This window comes from Dermacentor albipictus, chromosome 1 (genome assembly GCF_038994185.2).
Source record: "Dermacentor albipictus isolate Rhodes 1998 colony chromosome 1, USDA_Dalb.pri_finalv2, whole genome shotgun sequence".
NCBI lineage: Eukaryota > Metazoa > Arthropoda > Arachnida > Ixodida > Ixodidae > Dermacentor > Dermacentor albipictus.
This window is the reverse complement of record NC_091821.1, coordinates 204,129,059-204,150,841: the sequence shown is the minus strand read 5'-3', so window position 1 is coordinate 204,150,841 and position 21,783 is coordinate 204,129,059. Positions and strand designations below refer to the sequence as shown.

The 21,783-nt window shown below is 45.1% G+C and overlaps 1 protein-coding gene and 1 pseudogene across 2 annotated transcripts in view; one reads left to right on the top strand and one right to left on the bottom strand.

Moving 5' to 3' along the window:
• Positions 1–21,783, bottom strand: part of LOC135896942 (pseudouridylate synthase RPUSD2-like) — a 62,648-nt gene that overhangs the window by 1,930 nt on the left and 38,935 nt on the right. Inside the window, exons 12-13 of one of the 2 annotated variants that reach the window (XM_065425483.2) lie at positions 16,057–16,328; positions 3,880–4,565 (exon numbers count right to left, since the gene is read on the bottom strand). In XM_065425483.2, coding sequence (XP_065281555.1) covers positions 4,392–4,565; positions 16,057–16,328 — 446 coding nt within the window. In that variant the 3' untranslated portion in view covers positions 3,880–4,391. Of the gene's footprint in view, positions 1–3,879; positions 4,566–16,056; positions 16,329–21,783 lie in introns of those variants that run through there. The other variant, XM_065425484.2, reaches the window with a different exon arrangement.
• On the top strand, positions 10,263–11,600 carry LOC139054940 (piggyBac transposable element-derived protein 4-like; annotated as a pseudogene).

The window sequence follows — 21,783 nt, the reverse complement described above, 5'->3', positions numbered from 1 at the left end:
GCATGGGGAGCGTTACAGTTTTCAGATGGATGGTCGCTGGCACTGCACTTCACGCATGTTTCTTTGCCCCTACATGATTGTGATTGTGAACAAGGGGATGCTACAGGTTGTGAGAAACCTGCAGATGCTAGCTATGCACCGCCACTATAACCTAATGTACATACCCAAGACTGGATACATTACACATGGTTATCTCTTGCTGCCAGGAAATTTGGAAGTAAGAAGTGAAAAGAAGACAGGAAAGATGAAAAGGGGAAAGAGAGAGACAAAGATTGGACAGGCGAAGGTGACTGCCAATTTGCTCCAGGTGGGTCAGTCTGGAGGCGCCGTCTATGTGAAGCAGAGGCCAAAGAGGTGTGTTAACTCCCCCAAGGGGTCTTAAAGGTCCGAACATCCGGCATCGGCTGAACCCCCAGAGAACAAGTTAAGAACCGCGCAAAGAGCGATGGAACGAAAAATGACAGGCAAAGCATTCAGAAACAGCAAGAGATTGGTGTGGATCAGAGAGCAAAAAGAGGGGGGGAGGACCATTAGAATTACAGGATGGGTGCAAGGAGAAGGTAAGTGCAGTCGAGGACGGCAGAAAACTAGGTGGTGTGATGATATGAGGAAATTTGCAGGCGCAAGTCGGAGTCGACTGGCGCAGGACAAGGGTAATTGGAGATCGCAGGAAAAGGCCTTTGTCCTGCAGTGGACATAAATAGGCTGCTGCTGCTGATGATGATGAGAAAGCCAACAAATTATTAACGCGATAGCGTTAAGGAGCTCGTGTCGCAGAAAAGCCGGTGTCGTCGGCGGCTTTGGCCGTGAGCGATAAATCACGGCAGGCACTTCATAAATAAAAAGCAACTTCCAAGATGGGCTGGGTGGGAATCGAACCAGGGTCTCCGGAGTGTGAGACGGAGACGCTACCACTCAGCCACGAGTTCGATGCTTGAAAGCAGTACAAAAGCGCTCCTAGTGAATGCAGTGTTGCCTTAGAAATGTGCCGTAGAAAGTTATACTGCGGTGTATATCGATAATTATGAGCATGTAACTTATAGAAGTCCCAGTTACACGAGTAGCGAAGTACGTTTCCGCTACATTTCTTCTGCGCTTACCGCACACGCAGAGCCATCTTGCAGCAAACACAGAAGACCCCCTCCTCTCTATGTACGGCGCTGCCCCGACAGGTTGCACACGGGTTGCAGAATCAAGCGCCGTTCCTTTCGTTAGATTTCCATCCATCCATCCATCCATCCATCCATCCACCCATCCATCCATCCATCCATCCACCCACCCACCCACCCACCCACCCATCCATCCATCCATCCCCCCGCCCGCCCGCCCGCCCGCCCGCCCGCCCGCCCGTCCGTCCGTCCATCCATCCATCCATCCATCCATCTGCCTGTACTGATCACGACGTTTGGCTGGCCTAGATCGTTTCCCCCGCGCACGCAAAACGCACAATTTGCGTGCGCGTTAGAATTGAGTACGACCCTAAATCTGCATTATCATATCACCATCAGCATTTCAAAATGGCCGCTTCGCCTGTGCTTCGAGTGCACTGTCCGTATTCCCAGTCTTCCCGTTTTCCACATTTGCTGTTTCAGCCCAGAAGTGCCGACTGCAAAGACATGCCGAGTTCATCACAATGCTGCAATTAAAAGGAAAGTGATCACGTGTGCGGAGACAGACAGAGATCGGGCCACACTACGGGCGTTCCGAGTTCCTGAAACTTGTGCGTGGAACTGGCACAAACAGGAGAAGCATTCTACTTTGGCGGCTGCTACGTACGGCGCAGCCGCGTGGTCCCTATCTTGAAAGCGATATGCGATGGACATAAGAGTCTACGCATCTAGGCACGCCGTGCTGTGTTCTCGTCGCTTAGTGCGCGTTGAAGTGAGAGGTTGCACAAAGGTCAATTCACTTGCTCCTGCTACCGCACTTCTCCACTCCAGCATTTTGAGAGAGTTTCCGTGGTCTTTCCGCGAGACATGTTCATGTTTGATTTTGCGTACATGACACCATGCTTGTTAATTTAGTTAGTAAGCAAATGTTTAAAAGTTTATACGGCCGATAAAAGTACTATCGTTGCTTTTCATATAGCTGTCTGCTAATTTGCTATCATAACCGATGCTTCGCCTTTCGAGCGAAACTGCGACTTTATTTATTGCAACTTTGGTGTATTGGGAGTAAATCTTTGTTCTTCCAAATGAGAGAAAGTTGTATTCCTGTACGAAAGAATCAGGTGCGTGGTTTTGTAAAGGACCTTTCTTTTTTTAAGTCGCAGCAAACGGGTGCGCGTTACAATAGAGGGCGCATTAGGATCGAGTAAATACGGTAACGCATGTCCTTTACTGACCTTAAGGGCTAAAATCGCCACAGGCACGTCCAAAAAAGCTCTGAAGGTGACAGGAGACGGCAGGTGCATGTGTGTATAATTAAGGAATACCGTATTTACTCGCATAGTGATCACACTTCTTTGTCAGAAAAATTGATGCAAAATCAGGGGTACGATCATTACACGGGTTAAATTTCCTGCGAAAAGAAAAACTTTTTTTTTTAATCCCGCATTTGCTGCGGGACACCACAAAAATGGCGGCTGGCGGAGCAAGCAGAATGCGCTGAACGCAATTTTTTTTCTTCTCGTGAGTACATATGTGCATTGAAACAGTTTCTTCCGTATCAGTAATGAATAATATTAGTATCAACAAGTTTGCAGCAATAACGTAGCCATGTCCACTTTGAGTGGACAGAAATAGATGGGTGCACTTAGCTTCCTGTGACATAGAAACACATGGCCGGCATGCTGCGGCTACTGCGGCATCTGTCTTCACTACTATCCTAATATGGCACGTTTCCGCTAAGGGTGGGTGAATATCTTAGCTGTGTTACAAGCATCGGCTTATGAATAGGGTACACATTTAACGTATCAGTGCAAATGTGGCTACTACCGTTGCCGCTCGAGATTTGTTGCATGCCCACGAGTGCAGATGAGAAGAATCGAAAGGCGCCTTTTTTGTTGTTGTTGACCACAACCATTCTAAAGTTTACACATAATAAAAGCAAGTTTGGTTGCAGCTTTCTTTTTAGTCATGGAAGTGCGGAAAGTGATGAAAGTAATGAAATGAGGCATTTACTTAAGAATGTTTGGTGCGTGCAGACCGCTTGGTTTGTCTTGAGTCGTTCACGTAGCATTCGACAGAAGGTAAGCGCGATCAATATTAGCTCGACTTGGCACACGACATATCGCTGCGCCAAGTTCGGGGTGCGATCATTACACGGGAAATTAAAAAAATCTAATTTTGACAACAAAATTTAGGGGTGCGGTCATTATGCGAGTAAATAGGGTACTAACTGCGGCCCGTGACAATTGCCCTTTACCACGCTTAAGCTTCACATCAATACTTCACATATGCTTCACCGCATAACACTTGTATTGAGGCGAAGATGACTTTCAGGAAAATGGCATTATACAACGGGCTATGCTTTCCGAACTTTGAAGCCAATCACGAGGATTGCAATGGCGGAGTCGGTGCCATATCTGACAGCGCCGAATTCTTTCAATGAAAACCCCGGAACCCAACAGCAAGAAGCTTAATAGAGAATGTTGAAGCAGCTCGGCCTAGCGTTGCTGCGGTGGTGGCTACGGCTGCCAGCAGATCTACGTGCTAGAGCACCGGTTCGAGGCGACGAGATAATCAAAATGGCAGTGGCGGTGATATTGATTCATGCCGTTTTGGACCTGCAGTCACGGCAAGAAGTCCGGAAAATTGGACGGTGAAGGGTTCTTGCGTCCGAAATTTCAGACATTCTTATAAATTGACTCTACAGGGTACGTTGTCAGGTTTGGAGATGAACGTGTAAGACAATCGGAGGAACTTGGGGGGACAGGACTAGGTGAGCAGGGTTTATTTACATATTAACATTTTGAACAAGAGATACATTTAAACAGTCTATGCGTGACTCCCAAATGGAGCCCGCAAGACGAACATACAGCAAACGAGCACACAGCTCACGAGTACATTTCGAGCATAGAGCACGACGACGAGCACACTCTAGCAGCCGACAATCGCTGCTTATAAGCGCTTGGTCCCCCCTTGATTCCAAGGGGATGGAAACGTTCGTCCAGTCATTGTAAAAAGGCCGCCTCTCCCCGGGACGGGTTACACACACACACACACACACACACAGGTCCAATGGTCCGGAGCCGATGTCAGAGGGGCTTCGTAGAACTCCAAGCCGTCCCGGGTAGCGCGCCCGGGTAGCACACTGTCTTGCGTCTTGCTCGGCGTGTGGGAAGGAGCCTACAACGACATTCCCACGGCAACTCCCCTACCTGTAGCAGATCAGGTCCGCGTTGGGGAGTTGGGTAACAATAGTTGGCCCGCCGAACTCATTCGGCGCCTCTACATTCCAGAGCTGCCTTTCTCCTTGGTCGCCTCGTGTGTCGGCAGACTGTGACGAATCCTGGGGCCCCCATACTGCAAACACCCTTTTGCCAAGGCGACGCATGGTCGGTTAGCATTGTCGTCCTCGCTCGTTCTCCGAAGGGCACTGCCACCCCGGATTGATCGACGCACCTGCAGCAGGTTGAAATAGCTGCAGGCCAATCCTAACAATGTACATGATGCTGTGAAGCCGTCCTAATTATCGGGCATGTCCCAAAAATCGGGTGTCCGGAAAATTTGTCGTTGACTGTACACTGGCAACTTCTCCAGCCGACGAAGCAGTGTCAAAGACGATTCGTTACGATTCCTCCCTGTTACTCAAGCTAGCGTTTGCGCGACTTATGCTTGCTTTCTATAAAATTACAGCTAATTTTCCCTGATAGAAGCACAAATTCCCTGAGTTTTCCCTGAGTATTTCCAGACTATGCAAAATCCCTTCCTGTTTTTCACTGTTTTTCTCAGGATATTCGATTTGACAATGTAGGTAATGTTGCCTGTCTCTTCTGCTTTGTCAGCAAGGGTATCAGCTGGAGACATTAGATCAGCAACCGTTGATGCAAGTGTTGCTTTCTTTCTTCTCATGTTGTCAATCTCCTCCTTAACAACGCGTTTTTTTTACTACCTTGATCCTTCAAGCTGCTCCTTTCTCTGCGATTCCAGATATGCTTGATAGTGGTGCCTTGCTGCTGACACTGAGGTCCTCAACTCCTTTGTTATCGGAACATTCAGGATACCGCATACCTTGTTGACAGTGTCACATATTGACACTTGTACTTATCTTTATCGGGTGACCATGTTTCACTGCCTAACAAATGTTATCGCACAGCGCAGGACGCACCTGCATGTATCGGAAGTTTCTGGAATGTTATCAGTGGTTGCATCCGCTGTCTCTGTCGCCGAACCTTGTGAATGACACACGGGTCCAAGTGATTACTCTGGAGCATTCAATGACTGATGTATAAAAAGCCAACACACTTGACCCGCTGATCAGATTTCCGACGATCGCCGACTGTGTTCCCCGTTATCATTGTGCTTTAAGTGTAACTCGCTTTTGTGGGCACAAGTTCGCCCAATAAAACGCTAGTTTCACTATTCACTGTTTTGCTGTCTTCACCGTCACTACCACGTGACATCTGGTGGTGGTGCTAGTATGTTAGCACCACCAAAGCCATGATCCAAGCCCGAACCACGAAGACAACACCACCGTTGCCAACGGCCAGCGAGCGAGCCACAGCTTTAAAGGACTGCCCCCGGAGCACGGACGTTTGTCTGAGACGACCAACAAGATTGTTACTAAGTCAACGACCCCAATGGCAGCACCAGCATCCCCTATCGTGCTTCAACAGCCTACAGAGCCACCTACCTTCCGTGGAGCTTCGTCAGAGGATCCAAAAACCTGGCTGGGGACTTTCGAAAGGTAAGGGCAAAATTTTGCTGTAGCCCAAGTGATGGCAGGCCATTCAAAGTCGTTAGCGACCATCACGCGTTGTGTTGGCTAGCAAATTTAAAGGATTCTTCAGGACGGCTCGTGCAGTGGAGTCTCAGACTACAAGAATACAACACCACTGTAACCTACAAGTCCGGAAGAAAGCACTCTGACGCCGACTTCCTATCACGTGCCCCCATTGACCCGCCGTCGCAAGATGACGACGCCTTCCTTGGAATAATAAGCGCAGAAGACTTAGCTGAACAGCAATGAGCAGACCCAGAGCTATAAAGCCTCAATGAGTATTTGGAAGGGCACACCGACATTGCCCCTAAGGCATTTAAGCGAGGATTGTCTTTGTTCTTGCTACAAAACAACCTGCTCGTGAAAAAGAACTTCTCACCAGTCTGCGCCAACTACCTTCTTGTTGTTCCGTCAGTGCTGCATCCAGAAGTACTGCACGCCCTACATGATAATCCGATCGCTAGGCACCTCGGATTCTCCCGGACGCTGTTGAGGATACAGGAAAAGCATTGCTGGCCGCGCCTGACTGCCAACGTCACCCATTCTGTCAAGACATGTCGGGACTGTAAGCGACACAAAACACGACCAACAAGGCCAGCAGGATTGCTACAACAAATTGAGCCTCCTTGCCGACCATTTCCGCAAATCAGGATGGACTTGTTGGGACCCTTTCCGACGTCAACATCCGGAAATAAGTGGATTGTTGTGGCGACGGACTACCTCACCCACTTCGGTGAAACAAAAGCTCTGCTGAAAGGTAGCACAGCCGAAGTGGCGAAATTCTTCGTAAAGAACATCCTGCTGTGACAGGGTGCCCCAGAATTCCTCATCACCGTCACCGACACAGGAACGGCCTTTACGGCAGAGCTCACCCAAGCCATTCTGCAATACATCCAGACAAACCACAGGAAGACAACTGCGTACCACCCACAGATGAATGGTCTTACAGAGCACCTGAAAAGACCCTCGCCGACATGCTAGTAATGTACGTCGACGTCGCGCACAAGACCTGGGATGCCGTCCTGCCGTACGTAACCTTCGCTTAAAACACGGCAGTCCAAGAAACAACAGACATCATGGCATTTAATCTGGTTTACAGCAGGAACCCGACAACAACTTTTGACGCCATGCTGCTGCACGCCACCAACGAAGAGAATCTTGATGTCGCCACCTATCTCCAGCGTGCCGAAGAAGTGCGACAGCTTGCCCGCCTGCGGATCAAGAACAAGCAGAAAACTGACAGCCGACACTACAACCTTCGACGACGCTATGTCGAGTACCAGCCCAGTGACCGTGTTTGGGTCTGGACCCCAATTTGCCGACGAGGATTTAGCGAGAAGCTTTTACGCCGCTATTTCGGATCCTACAAGATCACCCGACACATTGGTGCACTCGTCTTTTCGGCATTTCACTATCACAGCGGCGCCACTCATGACCTGAAATAGTCCACGTTGCGCGACTCAAGCCATTCTACCAGCGCTATAGAAATTTGGGACTTTGCGTAGCTGAAGCAATGCGTGTTGCGTGTTGAAGCAATGAACGACAATCTTGTGGGCATCATTAAGGAGCGTGCAATGGAAGTCGGTGGTAACTCCGTTAGGCAGGATACCAGCAAACTATCGCAGGAGACGAAAGATCTGATCAAGAAACGCCAATGTATGAAAGCCTCTAACCCTACAGCTAGAATAGAACTGGCAGAACTTTCGAAGTTAATCAACAAGGGTAAGACAGCTGACATAAGGAAGTATAATATGGATAGAATTGAACATGCTCTCAGGAACGGAGGAAGCCTAAAAACAGTGAAGAAGAAACTAGGAATTCGCAAGAATCAGATATATGCGTTAAGAGACAAAGCCGGCAATATCATTACTAATATGGATGAGATAGTTCAAGTGGCTGAGGAGTTCTATAGAGATTTATAGAGTACCAGTGGCACCCACGACGATAATGGAAGAGAAAATAGTCTAGAGGAATTCGAAATCCCAAAGGTAACGCCGGAAGAAGTAAAGAAAGCCTTGGGAGATATGCAAAGGGGGAAGGCAGCTGGGGAGGATCAGCTAACAGCAGATTTGTTGAAGGATGGTGGACAGATTGTTCTAGAGAAACTGGCCACCCTGTATACACAATGCCTCATGACCTCGAGCGTACCGGAATCTTGGAAGAACGCTAACATAATCCTAATCCATAAGAAAGGGGACGCCAAAGACTTGAAAAATTATAGACCGATCAGCTTACTGTCCGTTGCCTACAAACTATTTACTAAGGTAATCGCAAATAGAATCAGGAACACCTTAGACTTCTGTCAAGCAAAGGACCAGGCAGGATTCCGTAAAGGCTACTCAACAATAGATCATATTCACGCTGTCAATCAGGTGATAGAGAAATGTGCGGAATATAACCAACCCTTATATATAGCTTTCATTGATTACGAGAAAGCGTTTGATTCTGTCGAAACCTCAGCAGTCATGGAGGCATTACGGAATCAGGGTGTAGACGAGCCGTATGTAAAAATACTGAAAGATATCTATAGCGTCTCCACAGCCACCGTAGTCCTCCATAAAGCAAGCAACAAAATCCGAATAAAGAAAGGCGTCAGGCAGGGAGATACGATCTCTCCAATGCTATTCACAGCGTGTTTACAGGAGGTATTCAGAGACCTGGATTGGGAAGAATTGGGGATAAAAGTTAATGGAGAATACCTTAGTAACTTGCGATTCGCTGATGATATCGCCTTGCTTATTAACTCAGGGGACCAATCGCAATGCATGCTCACTGACCTGGAGAGGCAAAGCAGAAGAGTGGGTCTAAAAATTAATCTGCAGAAAACTAAAGTAATGTTTAACAGTCTCGGAAAAGAGCAGCAATTTACAATAGGCAGCGAGGCACTGGAAGTCGTAAGGGAATACATCTACTTAGGGCAGGTAGTGACGGCGGATCCGGATCATGAGACGGAAATAATCAGAAGAATAAGAATGGGCTGGGGTGCGTTTGGCAGGCATTCTCAGATCATGAACAGCAGGTTGCCATTATCCCTCAAGAGAAAAGTATATAATAGCTGTGTCTTACCAGTACTCACCTACGGGGCAGAAACCTGGAGGCTTACGAAAAGGGTTCTACTCAAATTGAGGACGACGCAACGAGCTATGGAAAGAAGAATGATAGGTGTAACGTTAAGGGATAAGAAAAGAGCAGATTGGGTGAGGGAACAAACGCGAGTTAATGACATCTTAGTTGAAATCAAGAAAAAGAAATGGGCATGGGCAGGACATGTAATGAGGAGGGAAGATAACCGATGGTCATTAAGGGTTACGGAGTGGATCCCAAGGGAAGGGAAGCGTAGCAGGGGGCGGCAGACGCTTGTACTTATCTTTATCGGGTGACCATGTTTCACCGCCTAACAAATGTTATCACAGTGCAGGACGTGCCTGCATGTATCAGAAGTTTCTGAAATGTTATCGATGGTTCCATCCGCTGTCTCTGTCGCCGTACCTCATGTAATCTGATTTTATGTTTGCGCGACGCGAATGGCGCAGAATTTCGTGGAAAACATGTAGGTCCCAGTGATTACTCTGGAACATTTGAAGACTGATGTATAAAAAGCCGACGCACTTGACAAGCTGATCAGATTTCTGATGATCGCCGACTGTGTTCCGCGCTATCGTTGCGCTTTAACTCTTTCACTACCGTGCCTATTCAAATGGATCAGTTTGATCGACGCATTTCAAGTTCAAATTCTCGCGCTCTTGCGCGGCATGCGAGCGCCTAGCGCCATCTAGGTTAGAAAGTGGGAAACACACAACGTGATCCACTATGTTTTGTTGGTTTATTGCTTTCCGGTGCGTCTCCCCGTGCCACAAGAAGTTTCAGATGATCAGGCAAGTGCGTTGATCATGGCGTCATCGCGCGCAGATGCTTCTAAAAGACGTGTTTCTCGCCAATCGAGCGCTTCTGTAGCTGATTTTGTGGATTAAATCAGTAGTAGTGAGCCTGAAGAAGATGTGGAGACATCAGAGTTCAGTACCGAGAACGAGGATGCATCAAATGAAGCCGGAACATCCAGCGGGTGAGTGTCGGCTCCATGTGCGGTGCACATTTCGATTACTAATAAATAGTTATGGGCGGTGCAGCATGTACTCAAAGCTATATTACATATTTTCAGGGTCTCAATGTCATACAGACACGATTCCTTGCCAGCAGCTGTAAAATGCGTACAGTTTTTTCCAAGAAGAAACCCGGGGGTCGAAGTTGGCGGCACGCTCTGGAGTAATGCACGGCACTTCATACGGGCCGTCGATGTCTTCCAACTATTTTTTACTGCAAAGCTAATCAACATTATCTGCGAAAACACAAACAAATATGCGTGGACACATATTTTAGAGATGCAGACATACACAGAAAAGGACGGCTCATGGAAAAATTTCAGTCCCGGTGAAGTAATGCAGTGCATAGGAATTCTGATCTACATGGTAATTGTGGAACTGCCTCACCTCCATCTATACTGGAATACTTCGGAGTTATTTTCGGGTCTCATTCCTCCAAAGATTATGCGCAGGAGCCGATTTTTTTATTCCTTGCTTTTCTCGGTGTCATGGACCCGGAGAAGACTGACCCTGTCCGCGATGGCAAGCTGCACAGTATCGCATATGTACTGCAGCATATGAATGACGTGCCAGGTCAGCTTTTTCAGCCATACCGAAATTTGTGCGTGGACGAACAAATGGTTAAATCAAAAGGACGATCGGGAATTCGGCAGTATATGCGTGAAAAGGGGGTCAAATGGGGGTATAAGCTATAGGTCCTCGCAGACTCAAGAACAGGCTACGCTGTTCAATTCAGTGTTTACACCGGGAAGTCAGAAATACCTAGCTCAAAGGGATTGGCTTATGACGTTGTAACCCACCTGTGTGATGCATATTTGGATCAAGACTAAAACAACTACCTTGACAACTTCTACATGTCCACCTTCCTCTTTGAACATCTTCTTGAAAGGAAAACTCTCTCTTGCGGAAACAACGCGCAAAGATCGTCGTGGATTTCCCTCCCAGTCGAAAGACTCCACTTGGGAAAAAAGAGCAACTCGAGGGGACATTCGCTGGCTGCAGTGCCGTAATGTGCTGTACTTGCAGTGGAAAGACAAGTGCGCTGTAAACATGATAAGCACAGTACATACTGCAAACAATCACGTCACTGCAATGCGAAAAGTGAAGAGAGGAGATCAATGGAAAAAGCTCCCCATCAGGAAGCCACTTTTGATAGAAGACTACAATGAGGGCATGCTTGATGTTGACAAGTTTGATCAACTTATTGCTTCTTATAATGTCTTGATGAAGTGTGTCAGGTGGTGGAAGACACTGTTCTTCCACTGCATTGACATTGCTGTCGTCAACAGCTTCATCATTTTCCAGGAACACAGGGAACATCACCCCGAGACAGAGGAGCTCTCTAGAAAGACTGGCTTTGACCAGCTTGCATTTCAAATTGAGCTGGTAAACCAGATTTTTGGGATGGACGACAGACATAACCACCCTACACGTTTTCCAAAGAAGTCTGAGCACAAGCCCCAGGTCCAAAAAAAGCGCCGTAACTGCAAGCTCTGCTACAAGAAAAACAAAGTAGAGATGAAGACGGCAGTTTATTGTGAGCCATGCGGTATGTATCTGTGTTTCACCCCGACGAGGGACTGCTTTGGAGAATGGCACGCCACTCAACCACGCTAACTTTTTTTTTTTTGAAAACACAGTTTTCTGCAAGACTTTCTGAAACTTGTGTCATCTCTTTAGGACATAATAGGCTACAAAATGAATATCTTCAAACTTTTTCACTATTAATATTTTTTAAAGTAGTACACCTTTTTCAAGCAGAATGGCAACCACACTGTATAAATTTTGACATTACATTCATTTTTTCATTAATTTGTGTAATAAATATATATGCAACATTTGTGTTATTGAATAGGAAATTCTCTTAGCTACATTTTGATACCAAACAATATAAATAAGGCATTAGTGCAAAGCCACCAAAAAATATTTTCTTCCACATAGTAAAAACTGCCCTTTTTCCCTGGTAGCCAAAGAGTTAAGTGCAAATTGCTTTTGTGGGCACAAGTTCGCCCAATAAAACACTAGTTCCGCCATTCACCATTTTGGTTTCTTCACCGTCACTACCACGTGAATCCTCTGTGAGATGTAGCATCCTTTAGGTTCTCCACAGAGACTTGGCCGTTCACGCTGAACCCTCTCTCCACAATAGCCTGGCTATGGCTAAGGGAAAGGAGGTGAACCACCTTCCATATCTCAGTATGGGATGAACTGAACTTGAGCCGTTCCGAGAAAAATTCCTCCAATCTGTCTACACTCTTATCAAACAGTCTCAGCTTGTGTTTCTCTTCTTGCAGCTGCCCAGCATATTCAGCAAGAATAGAGACTCGCTGGTGACTACACAACCTTTTTGCAACGATAAGGGCATCCAAAATTTTCTTGATAACTGCTAGGCACTGCTCTAGCGTGGCGCACATCTGCTGTGGGTCCAGTGAGGAAAGGTTTCTAACAAAGGGGAACCTCAGCGGGCTCTTCTCAAGGATCTTCTTTGTCACACCAACCAAGAGCTTCTTGCAGTGCATCTTAACAGTAAATGAATCTTTCGGGCTGACCTTGGAGTTCTTGAGAATTCTTCTACTGCATGGCTGATACCCATCTTTTCAAGCGCACAGCGGTTGCTAGGGTCTTCAATGTTGATTTTCAACAAGCCTGTGATTCCAGTCGAGGCAGACAGAACTGAAAACTTCACAAACTTTGTGAGCAGCATTTTGACAACAGTTTCAAGGTCCTTTGCTAGAAAGAACACTAGTGGCTTGTCTGCTTGGTATTCCGTCAGGAAAGGCGTGAAGATCTTTGCTATTCTAAGAACAAAGTTCAGTTTTGCTGGAACCAGCAGGTCAGTGCAGAAGTTACACAAGTTCTGGAACCAGGCACATTTCGGCAGGTTCACTTCCTTCTTCTTCTTTTTTTTTTTTTTCAGACTCAATGCATTTTTTCAAATCAGACCACAAAGAAAGGGCTCGCTCAGTCACGGGGTCGTTGTCTACCCAGCGATGGGCAACATACTTAGAGGGATTGACAACCGATATTCAAGGACCTTGCCTTTTTATGGCCCAACACATAGCTCACCCTCGGTAGTGTTTATATTTGCAGCGGTTATTTCCAAAAGCACATGGATATTTATTAAGCAGAATTTTTTTACCTGAGCAGCCTCTAAAGAAGTAACAGTCCCTCCTCCAGCAATGCTAAGAAGTGAGAGCAATGTTGATAGCCGGCCTCACAAACTGTGAAAGCCGCCCATCGTTCTGCTTTCACAGGAGCGAGTGTAACTGTGGTTAAGCACCTATGTTTTGACCTTTTCAACCACATTTGAAAATAAACAGCTGGTGCAATAAGCTTGTGTTGTTGTACAGGCATTTGTTATATTTGTACTACTTTTTTCCCCAAGTACACGCCTACGTCGTGGCTGGCTGGCCCCCATTGTCGTCGTTCTGTCACGAGACAAGCCAAGCCAACGCATTGAAAACGAAGTCGAAGGCAGTGCCACTTTTCTACTTGCTACAAAAGAAGGCTTATCTGCACATTGTAAGTCAGGAAAAACTTATGATAATAAAACGTATACTCGTTTCAATACTAATAATAGGACCAGGAACCGCATACACTAGCAGAAGGTCACATGGTGGACCTCTTATGTAGCTTCACGTTTTTGTTGCGTGGGGCGACAAAGGTCATTTTTTGCTACCTTTAGTGACAAATTAAAGATATAAATCCACGTTGAATGAGAAAAACACGGCTCATTTTAGTCGCTATGATAGGGAATCGTTCCATCATCGGGGTTATCTTGATTCATGTTCCGAGCGGTTGTCTGTCCCTTTAAGGGGAAATGTTGCCTGACCGTTCACTGCTGAGAAGTCTTCGCATTTCACTGGGGAGTCTTCAAACAGTGCACTCAGGCTTGACAGTAGTGTGTCCATGCCCCAATTGTTGGCAGTTACACCTGACCTGTAGGCATTGTGCACAATGTGCAGTTCACAAGTGCTCAAATCGAGACACTGCACCTGATAGTTTTTTTGCAGATGCTCCTGCAGACGTTTGAAAAACTTGACATTGGGTCTATCCATAGAAACTTGCAGGCTCTTCGACAGCGCTAACAGCTTCAGTGCATTCAATAGTTTTTCTTGAATTTCATCCATTGTTGTGTGGCCTATAAAAACCGACGAGAAGTATCTTGTTGCGACTCTTTATGAAGCATCCCAGTACTGGATGTGAATATCCATTTGCTTCTGGTGTAAGTAATCATTAGTGGACTCATCAAACAGGACAAAGTAACAATCACATTTCTCCATCTCCTGTTGCATGGATGAAAGAAAAATGGCCCCAGACCATGGCACACCATGTAATTGCACTTCTTTTCCCCACAAAAGAAGGACTTCGCAACTTCGCTATCTGGGAACATCTTTTTTTAAGAGGTCATTTGTGCAGGATAATGAACTACAGGGGAAGTGAATTGTTACAACCTTTAGCGTCCACAAAATCTCTGCATCTGTCACCAACTTGTGTGCTTTGCATGTGGAATTCAAGTCCGATAACTGCTGGGACCGCATGGACGGGTTGGGCACTCACGCATGGCACCACGTAACTCTTTAAGGAGCTACCACCTGCTGTCTTCATGTTGCCATGGTGTTTCCCACTCTACTGATGACTTTTTTGTGCAGGTTCACCCATTCACGAAATGTCAGAAGTTCTTCCACATGGTCAGCATTTCACGCGATTCGCGCTCGTTAGGTCTGGCGCAGCCCAGTCTTTAGATGAGTCCTTGCTCAGCCACGAATACTAAATGAGCACTTCCTGGGCATGATGGACTTCAACTATGTCCATGTCCACCATTTTCCGTGTAAAAGCAAATGCAGAAGGACCAAATTAGGCACAGCAAACAAGCAACATGTGAGCATCCACAAACTATGACGGAAAAAAACGCAAGATGGCGAACAGAAGGCAGATTCTAGTGGATTGTATGGTGACGTAGATTGGGTTGACAAGTTCCTGCTCCCAACGTTGTCTTGTGCTTAATGAAAACTCGCTAAACGTGTTGTAACTTTGCACAATACATTAAAATGTTTGTTTGTTACAATTAAATATTTATTTACATTAGCTAAAACTTAAAATTCATGATAAACATTTTGAATTCTTGTGAATAGACAAAGCCATTTATTATCACTGCAAAAATCAAGGGTTTTCAAGCACCGCTAAAAAATTCCAGGCCTTTCAAGGCCTTGAAAATGACACTTCTAAATTCAAGGGTTTTCAAGGACCTGTGCGAACCCTGCTTGTGGTTGGTTCCCTTTAGTGAGATTCTAGTGCTAAGTTCATAAGAATACTTTCGAAAGATTGTGCTGTTTGCGAATGGTAGTGCTCGAATGAATCCCATTTACCCTGAAAGAACCCTCAACTGCCACTTCTGCGGCTGCCATTTTTTTTTTCGAGTTCCTTTTTGTTCTTAGTATACATATCTTGACATCAGTAGCCACAAGGTGGCCAGTTAAAATGTCCTGCTTAACAATACAGAAGCCAACCTTTAAATTTGTGAGAAAACTAATCCATGCACCTTCCCACGAAGACCACGAGTCCTAGAACATAGAAATTACATATAAGATGGGTGAAGTTTTATATCAAGACTGCAGAGCTGCCCAATGAAAGAGGCTACAACAGTTCTTTCAAACTTTCACTCATACTGTGGGAATCTTAATATGATGCACTCCTATAGGCATTAGTTAAAGCTCTTCACACATTTTCACTTGTAGTTCTTAGACGACCAACAAAGATGCCACGTTCATTAACGAAGCATTGATTTGCCAAGTGCTTGCTAAGCAGCGATTGCTTGTGCGCCCTGAACAATTTAGAGGCTCAAATTTTTGTGTGTGTATTATAAAAGTAATAGTGTACTTATTATTGCATGTTTGCAACCTAAACTTTTTTGCTTTATTTTAGGAAATCCGCTTACTGTAAATGCTCAAATAAGAGGAATGAGTCCTGTGTCATGGTGAATATTATTATAAGCGGGCATGACGGTAGTATACCATCATACCACACAGCGGTTACTTCAGTGAGTATGGTATATTTACTAAATGACAGTTACCTTGTAGCGCAGGCAGTGCAGATATATAAGAAGATCCTTGGGCTCAGGGTCTTTGTACTTGCAACGACACTCCAAGCATTCTTGGCGACGCACAAATTTCGCCTTGTCAAAAGCTTGCTTCTCCGTCATGGCACGAAATGTCACAGACTCTGCACCTTCCAAGTAGTGATTTAGGCTTTCTGGGAAATGGCTGGTGGCAGGCTTCTCCAAGAGTTCACATCTATCCATTGTGTCACCACCACCACAGCCCTCATCTTCTGGCAAACAGCCATCTTTTTAGAAAGAAAGGAGACAGTATCAGTTAAAAGCAGGGGTGCTACTGCTCAGTTTCACTAGCAAGCAACTTTTTATCCTATATTAATGCAGGTTCCATTTAATTTGAGAAAAATAACATTGACAGTTTTTGGATATATAGCGAAACAGCTAATCTTTGCTACTTTTAAGAGATGCTTGCTAAGGAATGCTAGGAAAGACCAAATGATGCTCTCATCTGGACCTCATTCACATGTTGGTGGTCCAAACATGTTCCACTAGGCCAATGACTCGCACATACAGTGCAATGATGTATTCGAAGTATTGTGCCATATTGAAACCAAGCACGGTTTTAAACCTGCTTCCATCTTTAGAGTCACAAAAAATGCTCATCTTGTATTTAAATTAAAGCCTACAAAAACTAATCTTAACACCATTTCACATTCTGCTTAGTTACTCCTGGGCATTTGCATGCATGCTGCGGTTAAGAAGTTATGCCTTCATATATCACCTGATCTCTTGATCTATGTAAGCACTAACTTTTACATCATTTTGGACTTTGTTTGGCTTAATGCTGGGTGCTCATCTGCATTAAGGAAGAAGTTTAGGTGCACACTATGGTATGAATATGGCTGTGTGCATCATACACACCACATCTGTGCAAATACTCTGATGCCCAAAGCAGAGAAGTGACAATACGTATACATATGCCAAGTGCTACGAGGAGGGGTGGGACTGCCCAGTCATTTTGGAACAATTTTTGAAGCAAGTAAAATTGCATTTTAGAGCAGCTTGGAGCACACAAAATTGCATTCTGGAGCAGCTTGGAGAAGACTAAATTTCATTTTGAGCAATTTAGAGCACATAAGATGTAATTTAGAAGCAGTTTGGAGCAGGCCAACTTGAATTTTGGTGGAATAACAGAATATGGAATATGGCAGCACACTTCAAAACCCTGACGGAACACAGAATAAACCAACACGAGCGCAGTGCTGCAACATCTTAAGCTGAATTTTGAAGCAGATTACCCTGATACTGAAACTGTCTAGTGCACGTAAATTTTGGTAAAAGTGCCTGTAGATTTTTTATTAGTTGTAGCAATCACAAAAGACATGCATTCTGGAATAGTGAGTCCAAAATTTCGAAAAGCAGCCAGAGACATATCTATAAATACATTTTTCTTTAATGTCTCGACAGTGTTGGTAAAGTGGCTGGAAATCCGCTTGACCAATAGACCATACGGAGAAGCCAGAGTTATGAACTACTGTGGTTAATAGAAATCCATTTCCACATAACAGAAATAGTTTCACCTTGCTGCAAGCCAATCAGAATTCAGTGCGGTAGAAGCACGCTTTGTAGCTATAGCGTGGTAGAATATGGAAGAGTGGGTGGAGTGGTGGCATGGCACATGCTTCCCGGTAAAGTCAAAAGCATCAGTGCCATTGCGATTTAATGAATATATTTCCGTGTCGATGCTCATGATGATAGCAGAAAATGCTGTCAAATTATGCGGTCCAACTGACGTGGTAACCCAATTTCTAGGTCACCATATCTCACCACAGGCCCAGAGAGCCGCAGTCGAGCCTGGGCTGATATACATATAGTAAAACTATCCCAATCCGTTTTTATTTCAAATGCGCCATTAGCCATTCGTGATAGGTCGAAATGGCTGAGGCCTCGCCCATATGAATACAAAAACAGATTGGAATAGTTTTATGTTATACCGGCCCTGAGGACAGAGATGCCTGCCCACTGAACCCACTGCAGCATGTGCCTCCCTGATATGTACCTCACTCGCAATGCCCTCAGCCTACTTTTCATTGTTTTGCATCTCAGCTAGGAAACGCTGTGCCACTCGGCCCACTCAACCATATTCTAGTAAAATCTAAATACAGCTGCCCTAGCCATTCTGAGAGCAGTAACGACAGCTGGGACTGGTCATGAGCATGCCGACCACTTGCTGGAAGCACCGAAAAGTCCAGCGTTACAAGCACATAAACTATGAGAAACTGTGCAGGAGGCGCAGTCATGCGGTGTGCGGAACGTGAACGGCTGTACTCTTTGTGGGAGAACGAATCCGCTCGCTGTTCGTGGCCACTGCAGGATCACACATGCTGAAGACGTTCTGGCGCAGTGTGGCACAACTTCGGTCATTTTTCTGTGTTTGGCACAGTTTGGCAAAGGAGTCCCACCCCTGTACAAGGCATGAATTGTAGAGGTTTACTTAACTCTTTCGTTACCCTGCCTATGAAAATCGATCAATCTGATTGGACAATTATTGGCAGATTGGGGCACCTGGAAAAATAAAACTTCGAGTGGAGGTATTGTCGAAGCCAACCTCTAGTGCTCCTAGAGGTTAAGCAGAATGACGCAAAATGTGCGCTTCGGTCGACTTGGCAACATTTTTAAATACCAGCAGTTGTGAAGATAAACAAACTTCTCTTGGTTTGTCAGTTTTTTTATCCAACATATAGGCTGTTTAAAGATGTCTCAAACAATGGTAGGTGCTCATGAGCGCATGCTATTTTGATAATTGTGTTTGACTAACATAAAGTAAAACTTTGTTTTCCCTTATGTGGGCTGCCTTTATCCCTGTGCTTCGACAGCGTATGTAAAAATTATTAGTACAAGGAGTCCTTCCCATCGCGTGAGGTTTTCACTCACACAAGAGCACATAGTCCATTTCACACCAAGCTTCAACCAAAGCTTCACTAGCTGTCTAATCTCTTGCATTTTTTACACCACCTGTGCAAGTGCTCTTATTTATAGTGTAAAATATTGTGCAACATTCCACATTTCTGTACAGCACTGTACAGTACCCCAATAAAGCGTGGGGAGGCTCCAGCGCCAATTGAATGCACACTAGTCCACCTTGCTTGCACAGAAAAATTTATCAAATGCAATAATCAATTATAAGGAGGCTACTGCATGCTCCTCGACTTGACAACCATTGCTTCGTGAGCTTAAACAATTTAGTAACGCACAAACCAGGTGCCCGCTGTAATGAGTAAAAAACAAATGCTCCCTCTACAATAGGAACTTATGCATTTTCAAATCTTTTGGTATGATCAGACTCAGAAAAGCTGGGAACTAGAAACCAGGTGCATGTTTTGCATATTTCAGATTATTTTAACTCTCAGTACTTACAATAAAAATAGCAAATTATTACTTTCATTTGTGCTCCTTGAGATGCTTCTCTGAAGTTTCACATAAGAATTCTCAAAAATTGCCTGAGCAATTATTACTGTTACACATCCATTCAAAACACCATTGATCAGGCTATACGTTCATGTATAACAGTAGAATAAAATGTTAAGACATAAAATCAATGAAAATGAGCACAGTTTAGTCATAACCATAGTGTTAAAGGTACATTACCTAACAAAACATTACCAAAACATAATCTTGATAATTCATGATCACCAGTAAGCCTCTCGAGTCTTTGCAGGAGTATGTTTACCTAGGTCAATTACTCACAAGGGACCCTGATCATAGTAAGAAAATTTACAGAAGAATGAAAATGTTTTGGAGTGCCTGCAGCAGGCATTACCAAACATTAACTGGGAGGGAGCTTACCACTGTTGTTTAAAAGTGTACGATTGGATTCTACTGGTGCTAATATACGAGGCAGAAACTTCAACGTTAACAAAGAAGCTCGAGAACAAGTTAAAGGGTCCCTGAAATGGTTCGGACAAATTTTGTAGGTGCATAGTGTACAACTACAATAAAACATCTGCGCCACAATTTGAGTGAAGCGTCTCAAATTAAAGAAGCTACGGACAATTAGAAGTTACCCTCCTCCCTAGTCATGCTTTTCCTCCTCAACTTGTTCGCCGAGCGATCTGGGCTAAGCACTGCCTTCACTGGCTCTCTGTCACGATATGAAGTCCTATCGTCTACTTCCGGTGTCTTGGAGTCAGTGCGCGAAGCCTCTTTAACCTCTCCGCTAAAACCCCTGCAAGAGCTATCCAAGCAGCATGTGTTGAGAGCGTTCGGTGACAGCATCGAGCATGTCCGGTATTCTGGTAAACAGGCAATCTGTGTGTTTTAAGGGATGGGCGGAGGCCTAAATGTGAGTGGCCTGCATGATGTAGCCACCTGGTGGTGCAGAGATTAACCAGGCGTACACAGATCTAATATTGCTGTAACCAAGTGTAAAAAATTTTAAACATCTAAGATGTTTTCACGATTACACTGCTGCCAAAAATTTACATCAGCAGCAAAGCAGAATACACTTGGTCATTGCTATTCTACCTCTTTGTTTGTCTGGTTCAGCTCTGTGGCACCAGGTGGTTGCACCTTGAAGGCCGCTCATGTTTGCACTTCCGCCCATCTGCCAAAATGCCCAGTCCATCTGTGTTTACCAGAATGCCAGACATGCTAAAACTCTATTGTGGCAGTAATCCTCAGGCGTAAAGTGACAGCTGCAAACATGTAGGTCCTGGTGCTGATTAGATACCAACAGCCTGATGAGCTGCAGCCACACTGCTCGCCTGTTGCTTTGTAGATGGACACAATGCCACAGCTTGACATGTCGCCGATTGCTAGATTTTCAGCCCTTAACGTAATGAGGGCAATCCATGGTGCTTGCAAAAAGAAAGCTCGAGACAAACACTGACTGCACAGCTTGCGTCAACACGAAGCACGTTGCAACACAAGTAGATGACACTTGCTGGGTGCCAGAAGTGCTTCAGTGTAGTGATAAATAGTCGTGTATTCTTTCTGTTACATTTTGTGTTATAGAAACAAATTAACCAGTCTTCCGACTATTATGGCCATAAAGTTGCAAAAATTATCAATCACACACCATGGGTAGCCAATCAGATAGCTCGTCCAACTGACGTCACGTGCGCCAGCTATGTAGCATGTAACAGGGTGGCTGAAAACTCAGCGGTGCCACTGCAATCGGAAGCAATGCACAAATTTAAAATCTTAGATTAAATTACATACTTACAGAAGCACTTAAATGTGTCAAGGATCACAAGGACCTACCCTAATGACTCAGTACATCTGTGCAAAATCGGTAAAATCGTTTCAGGGTCCCTTTAAAGGGCCCCTCACCAGGTCTGGCCATTTTAAGCTGACAAGCGCCATGCATACAATGCATGCTAACAGTCGTGTCTGCTAAGTATTACATCGCTACGCGCCATGAGAAGAGCTGAAATTTCAAACCGAACACCGTTTGCCCTTCTCCTCACAGGCACTGCGCTCCCAGCCGGAGAGTAGACGTATATCGTGCAAGTGCGTTTACATACATCGCACTGCTGTGGCATCGTTCATAGTGACACGTGACTTCGTGAATTATTCAAAGCAACATCTGTTATCTGTTTGTGATCTGTTGCTTCAAGAGATGAATTAAAGTTAAGAGAAATAATAAAATACAGAAACCGAATGTCTGCATGTTATTGTTTTGCTCTGCAACGCAGCAAGAGAGATGTACTTCAGTTTTGTCTGCTTGTTCCCACATTGAGCAGT